Source organism: Carassius auratus, chromosome 32, assembly GCF_003368295.1.
Source record: "Carassius auratus strain Wakin chromosome 32, ASM336829v1, whole genome shotgun sequence".
In the NCBI taxonomy this organism is placed as follows: domain Eukaryota; kingdom Metazoa; phylum Chordata; class Actinopteri; order Cypriniformes; family Cyprinidae; genus Carassius; species Carassius auratus.
The window spans coordinates 5,693,289-5,710,905 of NC_039274.1; the positions used below are offsets into that span (position 1 = coordinate 5,693,289).

General features: G+C 36.0%; 1 protein-coding gene across 1 annotated transcript; it reads right to left on the reverse strand.

Moving 5' to 3' along the window:
* Window positions 1-164: 164 nt before the first annotated feature.
* Window positions 165-6,870, reverse strand: LOC113051415 (nucleotide-binding oligomerization domain-containing protein 2). Its single transcript, XM_026215156.1, has 12 exons — window positions 6,697-6,870; window positions 6,475-6,517; window positions 5,574-6,102; window positions 5,111-5,237; window positions 3,040-4,804; window positions 2,591-2,674; window positions 2,404-2,487; window positions 2,190-2,273; window positions 2,021-2,104; window positions 1,725-1,808; window positions 1,523-1,606; window positions 165-899 (listed from the first exon to the last, which is right to left on the reverse strand). Exons 3-12 carry the CDS (start codon window positions 6,051-6,053, stop codon window positions 827-829), a joined length of 2,949 nt encoding a protein of 982 aa, XP_026070941.1. The 5' UTR covers window positions 6,054-6,102; window positions 6,475-6,517; window positions 6,697-6,870; the 3' UTR covers window positions 165-826.
* Between the last annotated feature and the right edge of the window lie 10,747 nt (window positions 6,871-17,617).

Below are 17,617 nucleotides of genomic sequence, written 5' to 3' on the forward strand. Positions count from 1 at the left end.
CAGTAGTTTGGTAACTGGCAAGTTTAAGGAACTGGCAATGTGTCAGGTTGTACATTACAGTTTATTTCCTTTCAGTTCTTCCAAGCGTTTAGGTCTAAAAATGCAATGCATACTGAAAATATGGATGCATATTTAAATGATTATTATTATTATTCATTTTGTACTTTTTTTTTTACATTTATCCTGGATAAAAGCTCATGTATCAGTAAACAAATGTTTAATGAATTTTGTGTGAAGACAAGTAAACAAATAAATACATCGTTATTATGCAACTTAATATAAGTCATAGAAGGTGTAATTAAAGGAAAATAATTCAAAACCATCATAAACTCTGACATTCTGTGAGGAAAGTGACAGACCCTAAATAGATTATGAATATACAATACAAAAAAAAAACAGACACACAATCTATATATAATAAATGTTAACTGGGAATCAGTGCAAGGGACAGCGCCATACAAATCTTTTTTTTTTTTTTACCAGACCCCCCCCCCTCCTTTAGAAGTTCAATTTGTGTACTGGCTTGACACTTTGAATGTCCCTTATTAATATTGTGAGGTTTTTGGCTACAAAGAAACGTTTACAGATTCAAGACACAATGGTAACAGCCAGGGGATCTCAGTTATTGTCCAGCACTATCTGACATTCTGATTAGTACTGTGGATATTTAGCTTTTAAGATATACTTCAACACCTTATAACCATTTTACATTATTATGCTGCTTATGTGTGTGCCTCAGTTAGGTCCGATCTTTTTTTAATTTATGGAAAATGATGGGCGTTTGATTTTTCAGTCTGGTGGCAGGCTTTACAGAGCTATCTTGCCCTCAGAAGGTCAATCTGCTTTCTTGCTTGCTCAGCTCCTCCTCTTCCCCTGGGCTCAGATTATTTCCTCTTAGCCTTTAAGAGCAAAAAAAAGAGCAAAAAGCCTCTGTATTAACACAAACAATTCACCGGGCATTGGTATTAATGTAATAAAGCATTTAATTTCTATTGAGACACCTGTCTATAATCCTTTCCGCAAAATTTAAACAGTTAAACGATTATGAATAATTTAATAAACAGTAAAAAAAAAAAAACTCTCTAACTGTTGTTTTGGCCAGAAATATTGTAATGAATAAATAATATGCAAATGTATACTTGTCTTGTCTGGTACAAACTTGTCTGTTAACACTTCTGTTGAGTTTTGACAGAATGTATGCTATTGTGGTTTTATTGTGTTCACCTATTTATACACTGATGAGAATATATATATATATATATATATATATATATATATATATATATATATATATATATATATATATATATATATATATATATATATTGGGAATTACCGGTAATTTAGTTTTTGCAGGCATTATTTAAGAGGGTTTGACCAACATACAGTACAACTTTTAGAGAAAACACACATTTGTCTGATTGGACTTTTGACCCCACGAATGACTGAGTGAAATAAATGAACATTTATTGAGTAAAAACAAGCACATACAGTCAGCTAAAAGAATTAAATATGATCTTACCAGATTTCCTTAACACTAGTGTTCACTTTCAGTGCCTCTATTAGACACTCAACCCCCTCTCTGCTGATACAGTTTTTATTTAGCCTAAGTGAAAGAGAGAGAGAGAGAGCGAGCTTGTAAATCCCAGGCATACAGACATGCAAAAAAAAAAAATAAATAAATAAATAAATAAAAAACAAAGTAGATTGAATAAGTCACTCACCACAATTCCTCCAGAGATTTGCTCTGACTGATAATTTTTGCCAGGGCACATGCCCCTGCACTGCCCACACCATTATCCACCAGACTGAAACAAACCAACATTATCACTACCCACAATTATATATATATATATATATATATATATATATATATATATATATATATATATATATATATATATATATATATATATATATATTATTATTATTATTATTATTTTATTTTTTTTCATATTTATACATAGAATGCAGAATTATTGTAATATAGGAATAAATTATAGGAATAAAACAAGATTACCTTAGCCATATTAGCGTTGTGCTATTTTTGAGTGCATCTGCCAATGCCTCAGCTCCCCTGTCCCCAATTTTATTACCCCATAATCTGGAAACAAAGTCAGATAATACAATGTAATATAGGCACAGTATTGGAACATACAAAAATGAATTACTCTCATTATTGACCTCACCCTAGAAACTGCAAAGACTGGTTGTAGCTTAGGCCTTCTGCCAGCTGCTCTGCTCCTTGCGATGTGATGTTATTATTTCCAAGTCTACAAAACAATTATATATTTCATTTGAGAAACGTGTTTCAAGATGTGCAGTACAACATGAAAAGATGTTAATAAAATGATCAGCATCCCACTGATCAGAAAAAGCATATGACCTAAAATAAGCACTGACCTCAAAGACAGGAAGTTCTGCTTTGATTTTAACAGCCAAGCAAAGTGTTGGGTGCAAGCATCTGTAAGGTTGTTATTGAAAAGCCTGCAGAAATATTGAGGTAGTAATGAAACTTGGTTATTCTAAGTAATACAATAAAATACAAGTTATGCATAAAATGCAGAGTGAAGATATTCTATATTCTCACGCTATTTTTTGGAATCTTTCACACTTCATTCCCTTTTCCAGAAGTTTCCGTATTCCTTCATCTGATATGTTATTGTTCCTTAAACTGCAGGATTCAGAAATTCATATAAATCCATTTGCAAAACAGTTTTCAGAAAGAAAAAAAAAAACATAAATTAAAAATGTCACCATATACTTTTCCCCACATCACTCCAAACCTGTATTGCCTTCTTTATACTGTAAGATATTTTGAAAATGTTTGGGGTCCAAATGACATTGTACTTCATTGACTTGAAAAAAAAAAAAACAGCCATTTTCAAAATGTATTTTTCATGTTTCACAGAGTAAAGAAATGCATACAGGTTGAGTAATTGAAAGAACAAGTAGATGATGAAGTTAACATTTTGGAATAAACTATTCCTTTAAGCAACAATTATAACAAAACCTAAATAATTTAACCTCTCATCTTACTAAAGGGAGTGACAAATATGTAGACATGGTAGAAGCTGCTCCGCGCCCACATCTCCCACTGAATTGTTGTCCAACTGGAGCCCAACAGGATTCCTCAGGTACTTTAGCACATACGCCAGCGCAGTACATTCCACTGGTCCAATGTTACAGTAGGTGAGCTTCAGGTGCTCAACGTCCAACTTAGCCATGGTATCTTGAGCAATACTGCTGTCTTGCATTTCATAGATACACTTAATTAGCCAAACGAAACTTGGCATGGCATGCATGCTCTTCTTTTCACCCTCTAAAGGACGAGGAATGGACTTGAAATGTCTCTGCATACATTTAGACAAAGACTTAACTACCTGCTTGGCCTTGCGTTCCCGCATAGCAGTAGGACAGCATTCCAGCAAGAGATTATGATGCCGCTGGGATAAAAGTCCTGACACAAACTGAGCTGTAATCTGGAGGTTCGGTGTCTCTGTCACACGGGACTCCATCCCCTCTACAGAACTGTCAAAACAGGGTTCCAGACATCTTTGAGACAGGCCCGCCAATTGCTTGTACTTGGGCTGAAAGAGTCTGTAGATAGCAGAGCGATATCTGTTACGATTCAGAACGACGTAGAGAGCAGCGAAGAAGCACTGTAAGGTGATGTGCAGAAATTCATAGCGTTTACAGTCTGTAACAGATAGGTCGCTGCAGTAAGTGAGGAAGCCCATGCTAACATCCTGGTCTGTGAGCCCAATTCTTTGCAGCTCATATCCTGAGAACACATAACAAGAGGCTTCCAGACCTTCCAATGCCAGCTGGCCAAGTTTTAACACTGTGTTCAAATGTTCCTCCAACCAGGCCTTTCCCAGGACTCCTTGGTGCTGATATGACTTTCGCTGGAAGAAATGCTGTAAGACCAGGAGGTAGACATCGGTGATGGTCTGGGGAATACCATCTTGGCTACCCAGAAGCTCCTGGTGGCACTTGGTCACAATCCAGCAGAAGACTGGGATGTGGCAAAGACTTAGCAAAACCGAGTTAGCATGGAGGGACTCTAGGACACGTCTAGCCATAGCAGGGTCACTGTGATGTTTCTTAACAAAGCAATCAATACCTCCAGGAGAAAAACCCTTCAGGAGCACTTCTTTGTGGAGATAGCGCTTCAGTGATGGGCCCACAGCCTGTGGCCTGCTGGTGACTACCTTCACAACACCCTTCATTAACGTACCCTGCAACAGATTGAAAAGCAAAACAGGTACAGGCACTTGCTTTGTGGGGCAGCAGTGGCGTTCTTCATCAGTGAAACCCTGTTTAAACTCATCGAGGCCATCAAAGGTAAAGAGGACCAAATTAGGATGGTCTAGGATGAACTGGAAAACCTCATCCTGACCTCGGTCAGGCCAGCAGCAGTGCAAGAAGAGGAGCTCTTTCAGAGACAGCTCTCTGTGCTCTGCGTTCAGCTTGCGGCAACTGAAGGGGAACAGCAGAAAAATGTTTTGGAGCAAGGCTTCTCTTGCCCAGAGCAAGTGCAGTCGCTGAAGCAGTGTGCTTTTGCCACTTCCTGCCTCCCCAGAGACAAGAAAGGTGTCAGCATCGTCATTTAGAGTCCCCAATGGACCCACCACATCCTCTAACCCTAGCGTCGTAGTTTCACCAGAGCCATCCATTACTTCAAGAAGTCCATCGGTGTAAATGTCATCCAAGGAGAAATGTCCTGTCCCGCCATAGGTGTTAAGGGAATGGGACTGGGCAGCAACAGAGCTTCGCAGCTTCTTCTGGTAAAGCATACAATCTGGAGAAACAGTGGAAAGTAAAATACAAACTGTAGTGACAAATATAAAGTTTGTATTCAGTACATTTAAAGTTTTTTTTTTGTTATGAATATACAATTTTGTTATGTTAAACTATGAGAAATAAAGAAAATAATGGAATGTAAAAACGATTAGAAATTTGTATTTGTTAAAATATGTATTTCATAATTATTTACATACTTATATTTAATATATTGACAATGTAATTATAAGTGGCAACATAATTGTTTCCATCTTTGTGCATTTGACAATCAGTAACACCGAAGACAAAGAAAAATGTCTCATACTGGCAGAAAGATGATTTTCTTTATCTTCAGGGTTTGGTCTGCTTGTCTCTGTTTGCTCTAGATACTGAAGTAACGTCTTTGCAGCAGTTTCCCCTGTAAACCTGACTTGGTCTAACAGCCTCCGAACCTGCCACAATCCAACAAGATCACTGTCTATCCACAAGTAATTGACATTTACTGTTAACAAGCTTAAAATATTCACATGCCAAACTGAATTGCACTTATCAAGTACTATAGGAAAATAGGTACATTTTCAGAGTATGTATGATATATATATCACAGTGTCACAAATTTCAGTAGGCTGTTGTCTGAAAATTGTTCGGCATTTCAACAGTCAGTATCAATGAGTAGTCATGGGGAAGATGACATGACAGTTAGTCATAGAGCACATTAAATTTCAGGGATTTCGTAACACAAAGAAATAGATTAGTTAATGGATTAAAACAGTGTTCAGATAAATTACCTGCTGTGAGGGTGTGTATACAGGTAGTTGCACCACATCACAATCTTTAATGGTGAAGCAGCCAGTCGTTAGTAAAACATCCAATGCTCCGTCAATATTATCTCTGAGCTTTCTCACTAACACTGGCCTGTCAGCAAGTAACGTTAAAGTTGCAGTGTCTGGTCTGTTCTTGCCCACCACAGCACATTGTTCCCCAAAACACAGCCCAGTCTTCTGCTCCTCAGGTAAGACCTGGTTCAGTGCAGCCAAGAGAAGGCTGCATGCATCTTCTCCTTTATCATATACCACATCTAAAAGTTGCCTGACTTTGTAACTTAGAGCTTTCTCTGCCACTTGTATGCTTAGGTAATCTTCCCAGACAAGAACCTCCCAGGCCAGGAGAAGGTCCAGAACACAATCCAGAGGTTCGGCACTGCCTCCACCACACAGGACCGCCAGAAGCTCTGCTCGCTGTTTTAGGATCAACTGGGGAGTACTCATAGTGGTACTCAGCCTTGTCTCAAAGCCATCATTCACAATCAGAACCCAACTACAGGGATGAGACAGAGAAGACCAACAAAGTCACAACTTCTCACTAATGAACCATTTGTAAATTTATACCGTTGCATTTATTAGATATCAGGGAGATGGCATCCATTTTATTATAGGCTAATACTCTGAACAGCTAGAGTAAATTTAGCCACTAATTTCCTCATTTTTTCCTAAGGCGGTCTAACTATGTTCCCGTTGTTATTTTTTCCCCCTAAACTTACGTCTAGATTACGTGTTGATCGTGTTAAGTAGCCTAAGGAACATTACAAAAATTTACTTTGAATAAATATACTCCGCAGACATTAGGAAACAATGAAGTTAAGTAAATAATAATAAATATAATAAAATACATAAATAAAAAAACACTTACCAGGCAAGGTCTGAAATATCTCCTGAATGGCATTGTCCCCCAGCTATAAAAGTAAATGTAATGTGTCATTCATGATCATACCTGTAACGTTACGCGTATCATTTAAGAACAAAAGCGTTTGTCTCATTTGACATTTTCAAAATTCTATCGCAAACGAAACACGATTACAAATGTCTATTTACTAGATATTCCGTGATATGAAAACACCACGAGCACACTTACATTAGGTACAGTCCGTTTAGTCACTTTATGATAATGATTGTCTCAACTGAAAGTGAAAGATGTGCTGTCCGAGTCTTCAGGAAGTCCTTACTGACGAGTCGGTTACTCATAAAAAGCAGTCTTCCCCTGCGTCATACTATCCACCCTATCTGCCCTAAATAATATTGAAAATGGCTAATATCACACAGAATTTAGCATGCGTGCACATGGGGACGCAGGCTCAGTCTAACACTGTTGCAGAGAAGACGCGAGGGTGTTGTGACGTGACACTTTGTTTACAGTAAATGTCAGTTTTACACAATATGTCAAAAACTTTGATTTAATAATCACATAACTATCTTCGGTGTATAAAATGTTTTTAATTATAGGCTTCTCGTCGCTGATACTGCGTAAAGTTAGTGTCAAATACAAATACTTATTATTAACTGATTTTTTTTTTTTTTTTTGTCCCGTAAACCCTAATTTTACACAATATAAAGCTATAAAACTTCTGCTGTCACATCAGGAGGGTGGTGCTCATTTGGTCCAACGCTCCTCGAGTAGGTAGGCAAAGTTTGGGGGGTGACAACAGGTTAAACGCGGAAGTGAGTTAAAAGAGTTAATACCTAGGATGACTGACTGACACAAATAAACGTAGAGCCGTTTTGGTTGTGAAAAGGAAACAGAGACACCACACTTTCACAGTTGTGAAGAAGGATGCAGATCCACACTTCAAACACAAGAGGGAAGTCTAGCATCATGTAAAACGTTTTGGAAGATAGGGGATGCCCCCTTAAAGGGATAGTTCAGCGAAAAATCAAAATTATGTCATTAATAACTCACCCTCATGTCGTTCCCGTGAGACCTCCGTTCATCTTCAGAACACAGTTTAAGATTTAAGATTTAGTCCGAGAGCTCTCAGTCCCTCCTTTGAAAATGTGGGCATGGTATGCTGTCCATGTCCAGAAAGGTAAGAAAAATATCATCAAAGTCCATGCGACATCAGAGAGTCAGAATATTTTGAAGAGAACGAGTCAATCTTTCGTTCTTTTTCTGGCTCGGCTCGGTGTTCATCTTCAGTTCTCTCTTCACAGCAGTTCAGTCAGTCTACTGTTTGAGTAAATGAATTACTCTGGGATATTGGTTTGTTTGAACTCAGAGGGAGTGTTAAAATAGTTAACAGCTTAAGTCATTTGTGGATTAATGCTCATTGGAGACACAAACCGTTTTAAATGATTCAGTTCGATTTGGTGAACTGGTTCAAGAAGATCCGGTTACATCGAATGATTCGTTCACAAACTAGATATAACTAAACTGCAGTGTTTGAAATCTCACAACAGACCCGGAAGAGAAGACAATGCTGAATAAAGTCATAGTTTTTGGTTTATTTTTAGACCAAAATGTATTTTCGCTGAGTTTTGACCGTTTAGTTGAACAATTGAAGAGCCAATCCAATGAATCCCAGTAAATCAAGTTTATCTGAAAGGTAAAATATTATATGACTTATGTACAGATATATGAATACATAAATATTTAAATTCCCGTATTTTAATGGAAGATGTGCCTTAATAACACCTTTAGGAATTCAAATTGAATGATTTCACTTAATTAAGGTTTTAAGAGATGATGTCTGGAATGTAACTTTTGAAATTATTGAATAACCCCATGAATTAAAATAATTATTCATTTAAATAAAATAACATAAAAATGTAAAAAGTTAAATTAACTAAGGAGGAAAAAATGCAGTGAGCTTTAATACATATTAATTATTTATAATCCATAGTTTTATGTTAATAGGCTTGTATTCAGCCTGTATTTTTATGTTTATTTATTTTATTTATTTTAAATGTTTTCTTTTTCTATCTGTGCACATTTTCTATAATTTCTCAATAGTGTTTAAGAAACATTTTCAGACAATTTCAAGTTAAAATGAAAAGCAATTTTGTAAAATAATTTTTGATTGAACCATTTAACGCTGCGGTAGGTAACTTTTGACGCTTTAGCGGTTAATAAACAGAACTGCTTGCTTCTTGCGGAAGAACATCGTAGCCGGAACTACTTCTCTCTGTTTATGTCTTTGAAGAATCACAAAGGTACTGGGTTACTCCGCCGCAGTACCCCCGAAGCAATCGAAAATAGTCCGAATATAAACACTTATTATAGGTGCTAAAAATATGGTTTGGAAAATGGATTCATGGTGTACTCGCTTATTATATACATTTTTCTACATTTTGAACACAAACAAAGTTACGGACCGCAGCTCTGATTGGTTGTTTCTTAACGGGTGCGATGCATTTCTGCAAATGGCAATAGGACCACTGAGAGGAGCCAGAGGAGCTTGATTTTTTCACAGATTATCTGTATGTATATATATAATATATATTTATAAAAATATAAAAATATAAAATATATTTTTTACAAAAGTTACCTACTGCAGCTTTAAGAAAATAGTTCTGTTCTGTAGGCCTATACAGAACAGACTCATTCCACAAGTAAATACTGAGCCATTTATTGCGTTTATTTATTTTAGTCTGCAATCCTAAATTGTCAGTTCTGGAGTATTAATTGTATCATATGTTATAATATCTTCTGATGATGTGACCCAGCAGTCAGCTGAGAAATATATGACATTTATGGCGGTCTGGGCAGTGGAAGTGTCTGTGAGGGTTCGGTGCTGATCATGTTTGACTGGCTTTGATGAGACCAGAGCTGATCAGCATGATGTGTCCATCCCTCTGTAGCTCTGTCATCCACAATGTAAAAGACAGAGCCTTTTTGGCCAAAAGTCCATGGAATATAGACCATAATAAACAATCCTGCACAACAGCACAACTTGTCTATGAATGTGGTGCATTTCTGACATTGCACTGAACACAGAAGAACAGTCATGAAGTGTGCTGACAGTGACAACACTATTGGCCAGTGACTAAGATGAGGAAAAGAGCAAAATAGTGTGCAGGCAGACATTTATTACATTCAATGTGCTACAGCTTTCTTACTCTTTTTTTATCTCAGATTTTTTAGAAGTTGCACTGTTACACTTGCAAAACTCTCATAAAAAAGCTTCAGAGCTAGGAAAAATATTAGAGCTATGAAAATTAACCAGGCTTATTGGCATAATACTCAATAAGTTGCAAGCAATGCAAAAACGTACTTTATACTTAAAGTATGTGTGTGTGTGTGTGTGTGTGTGTGACTTCTCCAGTCTCTCTTTGATCTACATAATAAAAACTTGAGAAATATAGTTGTTTTGTTCTTTTAATGCCTGTTGTTTTGTCATGACTACTTTATCTCATATTTCCTCATGTGCCATGATTAGTTTTTCGTCTCTCTTATTGGTGTAGAATATACAGCTCTGACGAATCCAAGAATGAAAGATTTAATGACAAACAGTGAAGTGTGGGTTGTCATCTTGATTTTCCACAGAGACTGTTGCTTTACAGAGAGCAGAGTTCTGACAGAAATGCTAATATAATCAGAGAAGTACTGTCAATTGAACTCCCTGAACAAAAAACATTTTTGTCAGTTCCTGTCATTTCATATTTCCTAATTGTAATTGTAAATAATGGAGGACATGAAGAGATTTCAGGAATTTTCACTGTAAGGTGACCGTGTGCTAGGCTAACATTTGTGGACGATACATGTGAAGTGGAGGCAGACAACAAACACAAATGTGTCTATAGTAAAAAAAAAAAAAAAAAAAAAAACTTCCTCTCTTCTGTGTAGTGTAAAACAATATATTTGAAGAATATTGGTAACCAAACACTATTGTTCCCATTGGCATCCATTGTATGGACCAAATGGAAGTTAATGAGAACTGAAACTTCAGAATACCTTCTTTTGTAGAAGAAAGAAATGCATACAGGTTTGGAACGAGATGAGAGTGATTTTCTAGTCTCAGTCTTATCTTTTTAAACTGGCTCATAATCGTCATTTGTCTTGGAATCAGAATGCACTGGTCGTGCTAAATGTTTTTGATTCACTAAAAAGAACAGGTTTGTAAAATTCCCTTTTTTTTCTTGGGTATCAGACAATACTGGTAATTTTTTGTTTCTTGTTCATATGGCTTTAAGTTTTTGATTCTCTATAAAGAACTGATAGATGAGAGTAATTTGTTCGGGTATCAAGACTACACTGGTCATGCTATATGTTTTGTAATCATTAAAATAATCATATTATTAGAATCATTTGTTTGTGAAGTGGACAACACTGCCACGTGGTTTATGTGTGCGCTCCTTACCATTATTTCACAATATTTTTATCGCATTACATTCAGTACAGCGAATTCACATTCACAACTCAAGTAAAAAAAAATATATATAATTGTGCTGAGGCACTAAAGATTCAGCAGTGGGGCAGTGTCAATAAAAAGTGTTACAGGACACACTGGCAGACTACACACATAACTCTGATAGGTTTACTACTCCAATTACAAATTATTTATTAAATAACTTCATTTGAAGGTTCTGTATAGCTTAATTTTCACACATTGGTTACGGCTGCTTGGAAGGGCAGCACACCAGGGAATTTTGGGTAAGGGGGGTTCATACCACATTTACCCGAGAGAACATGGAGTGAATATCCACTTTTCACAAGTCTAAAATAGCCCACATACTTTCTATATAAATAATCCTCAAAGTTAGACCCTGGTCTGCACTCAAAGTGTTGGACTGCGTTTACATTATTAAAGAAGAGGTCTGCTTCACATCTCTCACATCACATGAAAACTATGTAACAGACATATATTTGCAACACAATTTATATAACATCTAGTTCTATAAAAACCATCAATTAAGATAGATATTCTCATTTTAACCAGTTTGTTCTTTCGTTTGATCAGACTTTACTTGCGTTCAGCCTAACAACACTTCATCACACACGCGTTGCAGGACATTGTCAGTTCGCACTCTTTTTCTGAAATAGCACTTCAAAGAAATAGGTGAATTGACACTGTTTGAGAGTCTGATGTAAAACTCTGCCAGCACAGCGGTGGACAATGGCTTCAAACAGACCAGGCAGGCAAGCTGGTAAGCGATGTCCTAATTGAGTCGAGTCTTGGTGAAATTGGATGCCAATTAGTGCAGAGCTTAGAGAGGCATGCTCTGTCAAAAAGAAAGAGATCAAATGTCTTTCAAAAAGAGAGAAAATGGAACAGAAGAAGTGCCAGCGCAGGCATGTGCCTTTATTTGTGTGTTTATGCGGTTGCATTTGTATTGAGTTTTAATTGAAGAGAAGATTAAAGCTCACTTCTCTGCAGTTTTCAGCGGACGGCTAAAAAGAGAGCAAGGTAGTTAGAGGAGGAGTGTGGGGCGTTATGTGCATCGTTGAAGGTTAGCTCTGGCTCCCGCTGCGTGAGCACTGCCTGAGATGGGCTACTTGTTGGACATTCATTATCAAACCCTGTTTGGTCCTTTCATCTGCTGCTCTGCAGAGCCCTCCTCGCAAACTACAGAGGCACCTTGCAGCTTGACATCTTTCCATTCACTCTGTACCTTAAACAGCATGCTGCCACATCAAAGCAGACACAAGCCCTTTGATGTTGCAAAAATAAAGAGCCCCAATGATCTACTCAAAACCAATGGAACTTTTTGCTGCCTCACTCTCCCATATGCTCTCTCTCTCTCTCTCTCTCTCTCCTTTCCTCATTTTGTTGGCCTCTGATAGACTTCATCACAGCTTGATGAAGATAACCAGGGCTAACTATAACAACAATGGCCTGTTTACATCTTTGAAAACATGTGAACGACGTGTATGCATGGAATTAACATATCAAGGACTATATGCAATGTCATATGCAGATACAAAGAATAATTGGAAAGTAATTCAGTTAGACTCACACTGTGAAAATGCTTCCTTAGTGGAGAACATCTACAGCATCCTGCCTATAAATTGTCTATAGATCATGTCCTGCCATAAAGTGGGAATTCAACAATGTTTGTATGGCAGAAATAAAGGTTTTGCATAAGAAGCTGTGAATGTGTGGCACTTTTGATTTGTTAGCCAATATAGAATAAGAATAGAAGAACAAAATGTTGTAAACTGTAAAACTGTTTGTAAGTTTATTGCATAATAGATTGAAATAATATGATAAGTACCAGTTTCAAACATCACAACAGATTGTTTTTATACAGCTAAAATAATTGGACACAGCTGATATCGGAAGGCTTGTACATTTGAGTTAAAAATGGCTACAACCGCTACACTTTATAAATAAGGTGGAAAAATTTCTCATGTGAGGTTTCTGAAAAGCCTTTGCAGCTCAAAATAAGAAAATACACACTAACGTTTATTTATTTATTTGGAATATGTTAAATGAAAGCTTCCACATGCCCAGTGCAGTGTGAGCATGTTAATACCCCAATACGCAAAAAGAGGAAATCTACTGAACTGTAGCACATTTAATTAAATTAATAATTGGTTAACTGTGGAGAATTAAGGTTGTTCAAAATTTCATTGTAAGCATTCAAAAAGTCCTAGAAGAAAATGACTGAATGTCAGTAGAAACATTCTGTATTTCTTATTTACTTCTCTGGAGCCTGACCATGAATATTCAACACACTTTTGAAAGTAAAAAAGTTAATTTCTTCTGTTCATTTATAGGTCAAAGAACAGAGAAAAAAAAAATATATTTTAGCAAATGATTAAATTATTTGCATATAATGTCATGCAAGAACACATATTTGGGACCACCAATTCAGGTGGACTCATGCAGTTGGTGGATCAGTCGTAAGGGTGAAGAGGTGAAAGTCAGCGCTTTTTTTTGTTTGTTTATCACAGACTGATTCACCATGAAAAAACTTCAGAAGAGCAGGTGACTCAGGAGGGAACACTGAAGTTATAAGTAAAGCATTACAGGAGAAAACACTCAAGAATATGCAAGTGACTCATAAAAGATCCAGCAGACTTTTGAAAAAGTAAGTGGCTTGAGAATAACAGAAAGAAAAAAATAAAGGTGAAACATGATCGGAGACAGGGGTTCATGTGAATCCAATAACCTGAGCTAAGAGGAAAGATTTGAATATTACGCCCAGATTTACTAGATAACTTGCCCATGTCTTCTATTTGTACAGAACAGAACCACAGAGAAGAGACCAAACAAAACACCAGTCACAAATTAGAAGTACTAAATGAGGATTTGTAAAGAAATATTTTTTTTTTTTTTTCGAGAGACTAGCATATTTTTCACAGACCTTAAAAAGAGACCGCTATACCTACATTCTTATGTCATCCCCCTGGAATGACACTCTCTAGTGAACGTGTTACGACAGTTAGCAGAAGCTCAAAATTAGGCTACTGTTTCTAAAGTTTAAATATCAATATTTTTGTAAAAAAAAATGCATTGATTCACTTTAGGAGACCTTTATTCACCCTCCAGAGCCATGTGGGACACTTTTTATGATGGATGGATGTTCTTTACTGGACTTCTTTTTCAGTGCCTTTATAAAGCTTGGAAGAGCCATGTCATTGATATATATATACTTTGATTGGATTTGTCTGAAAGAAGAAAGTCATATACACCTAGGAAGCCTTGAGGGCGAATGAATCATGGTGTAATTTTCATTTTTGGGTGAACTATCCCTTTAACATCTATAAAGGTGTGGTGAGACTTGAGCCCTGGTCTCAGTAAAGTAACTAACCTCACAATGATGAAGGGCTTTTAAACATGCCATATTTTGTTTCTCTTATCAGTATCAATTTACCATAGAAAATATTATAATTACAGGGCTCTTGTAAAAATAAAAATAAAAAAACAAAAAAACATACATAGCCCTATATGTGTGTGTGTGTGTGTGTATATATATATATATATATATATATATATATATATATATATATATATATATATATATATATATATATATATATATATATATATATATATATATATATATATATAGCCCTCAAGCATGTTCTCTTTCTTTTCCCCTCTCCCTCTCCTTTTGAATAATTCACTACAGTTCATTAGCCCTTGAGTTCCTGACTTTAAAAACATTTCCATGTTTCCACACACCCTCATATTGCAGTCACACTACAGCCTGGGCTGATGTAGAGATAGCTATGATGGAGCAATCAGTCCGGAAATATTATTACAAATAGTTGAAAGTCATTTTCTGAATATGTTTCTCTGAAGTATTTTTGGAGAGCTTTGGGAGACTTAGCACTTTTTTTCTTCAAAATAAATTCTTATGATATATATTAACTAAGTACATACATTCATCATTTGAATCAAAGTATTTACACAGCATTGCAAAAGACAGATGTAGTCACAGCATATTATTTTCATATAATTTATTTACTAATAGAATAGTCTATTAATTCAATTAGCAATTATTTTTTCAATTTACATTTGAATTTTAGTTCAAGTGATGTTTTTTATATTTCTATTAGCTGTTGTTTTTAAGTTTTAGATAGTCATTTTAGTACTTAAACTTAATTTAATTAGTTGCCGAGGCAATGGTTTTTTTTAAGTTTAAGTTTGTGATCTCATATTTATATTTCAGCAAAATGTGTAAATAGTTTTAGTATCAGTCAAAAATATCCCAGACCACAACAATAACAACACCAATAACAACACTGGCCATTTACAACACTAGTAATTGTAACAATAACATAAAATCAATAACACTTATCATCAGCTAAGTTTAATTTTCACATTTTTTCTTCTTCTTTATTTTAATTTATGTTAATATTATTTTATTGAAAATATTCAAACATTTATTTAATTGTCATGAAACGCATAAATACGAAGACTAACATTGCATTGTGTTCTCATAAACGTATGAAGCCAGTCTCTTTCACACCTCCATTTACCATCTCCCTCAGTCAGCCTTCAAACATGCCTTTGTGATTACAACGGGATGCTCTTAATCTCAATGGCTGTTATCTCATCATACCCTTAACAGACATCACTGTGGAGCAAATGTCAACAGGGCACCGATGTGAACTTAAGCACTCTGCCAGCTTCTCACCCAATTCAGTGAACTCGACGGTTAATAAAGTGCTTTATTTTCGCCCGTCTTCTCATACATAAAAGCCTGCCACACCAATTAGCCTTAATTTGCTTTTCATGCTTTCAAGCCTGCAAGAAAGCGCTATATTCCAATCATTTGCATTATCCAGAGAATCTGCTTTGAAGTTGTGAGATACTGTAAGAAAAAGGGCTCCACTTATCCCACAGAAAAAAAAAAAAAAAATTCAAAGCCTCTAAATACTCTGGAACAGATGTACATTATCATTGGATTTGGGTTTTGGCCTGTTTGCTCCTGTATGGGTAATAGTGTAGCGTGTAGTCGCGTGTCCCTCACATCCTCTGTGTTTAGCATCTCCTCTCAACAGAAGCTAGCACCCCACTGGGCAAATCCGCACTTCAAAGCAATGTGTCTATCTACAGGAGACAAAGCACCCTCCACACATGTGGAAGCAGCCTCCTCACTCACGCTCAAGTCAATGGCATCTTTCGCTTGCTCGCTCGCTGTCTGTTTGTTTTTGTGATAGAGATATGGCTCTTTTACACCTAGTCCTCACCATCCTAACCACACAAATCCAGTACCCAATGTGTCACTTTTATTCTCTTGTGAAAATATTTGTTGAAAAACAGTCCCTAGAGAGAGGAAAGTAGGCGTGTTCTAGTTCAAATGTTAGTGCAAGGGCCATGGGTTTATTTACAGAGAGCACACATGCTGATAATATATATATATATAGATATAGATATAGATATACACACACTTTTAATGCAGTGCTATTTTTGATTAAGTAAATTACAATCAAAATACCTACATTCTGTATAACATTCAGCCTTGAATAGAATTTTTCTGATCGTTGGTTAGAAATATTTTTTCACATTATGCCCTCACAAAATATTTCAAATGTAATAGAACCACTCAAACTCTACACTGTTTCACTTCTGGATGTACAGTAAATTGGTGTACTTCCATAGTGTTGCTCACTTTCTATAAATTGTATTTATTGTACCTTTCCAAAGTTGCGCAGTCTTTTGAAAACAGCAACATTGATAAAGAAGTTTCTTGAGCGCCTCATCTATTTGTTTAGATAGATATAGATGTTTATTAGCATAATAATTTGATTTATGAAGGATCAGTCATCCCACTGAAGATTGGAGTAATAGCTGTTGAAAATATTTGCCATCAAAGAAATAAATTATGTTTTAAAATACATTAAAATAGAACTTGTATAATATTTCACATATTTTTTACTGTATATTTGTTCAAATAAATGCAAAATTGTTGAGCATAAGAATTTATTGTTATTTTTCCCCCAGAAACATAAAGAAATCTTACCAACCCCAAATGGTATGTGGTGATGGAGATTTGTTAGATGTAACTTAAAACTTACACAACATCAGTATTTTCTTTGGCCATGTGGTGACTGCAGCTGTGGGAAATATTTGAAGCAAGACATGCAAGCAACATAAATTAAGAGGACAGGCAAAAGTATTTCTACTCAAAAGCCGAAACACATCTCTGCATGCAGCCATGATGAATTTACTGTACATGCATGCAAAGAAATCATCAGAACATTCTCAAAACCAACAGCCACACAGTCAGTAAGCAACAGTTCAGCTTTTAATGAAAGGTTGTCTCTTGGCACAGGTTTGCTAATAAATAAATAAAGCTATTATTTCCATCCATCTTTATAAACTAACAAAAAAAGCATGAAAAATTATCAGGAAAAGTCAAATTATCTGGACTAGGGTTAAGGTGTGGCATGAAATGCTACCACATTGTGTTATTTATAGACAAGCACCTCCATGAATCATTTGCTGTGAGTTCGAGAGTGTGTCAATAAACAAAAGCACAATAGAAATCAAGACATTTTGTAAGTAATGGGACTAGACAAAATAGCTGATCATCCAGATCAATAAAACAGAATCTGTCTAACAGATGTCTGTTCATGTCGTATTTACAACCATTAGACAATCGAT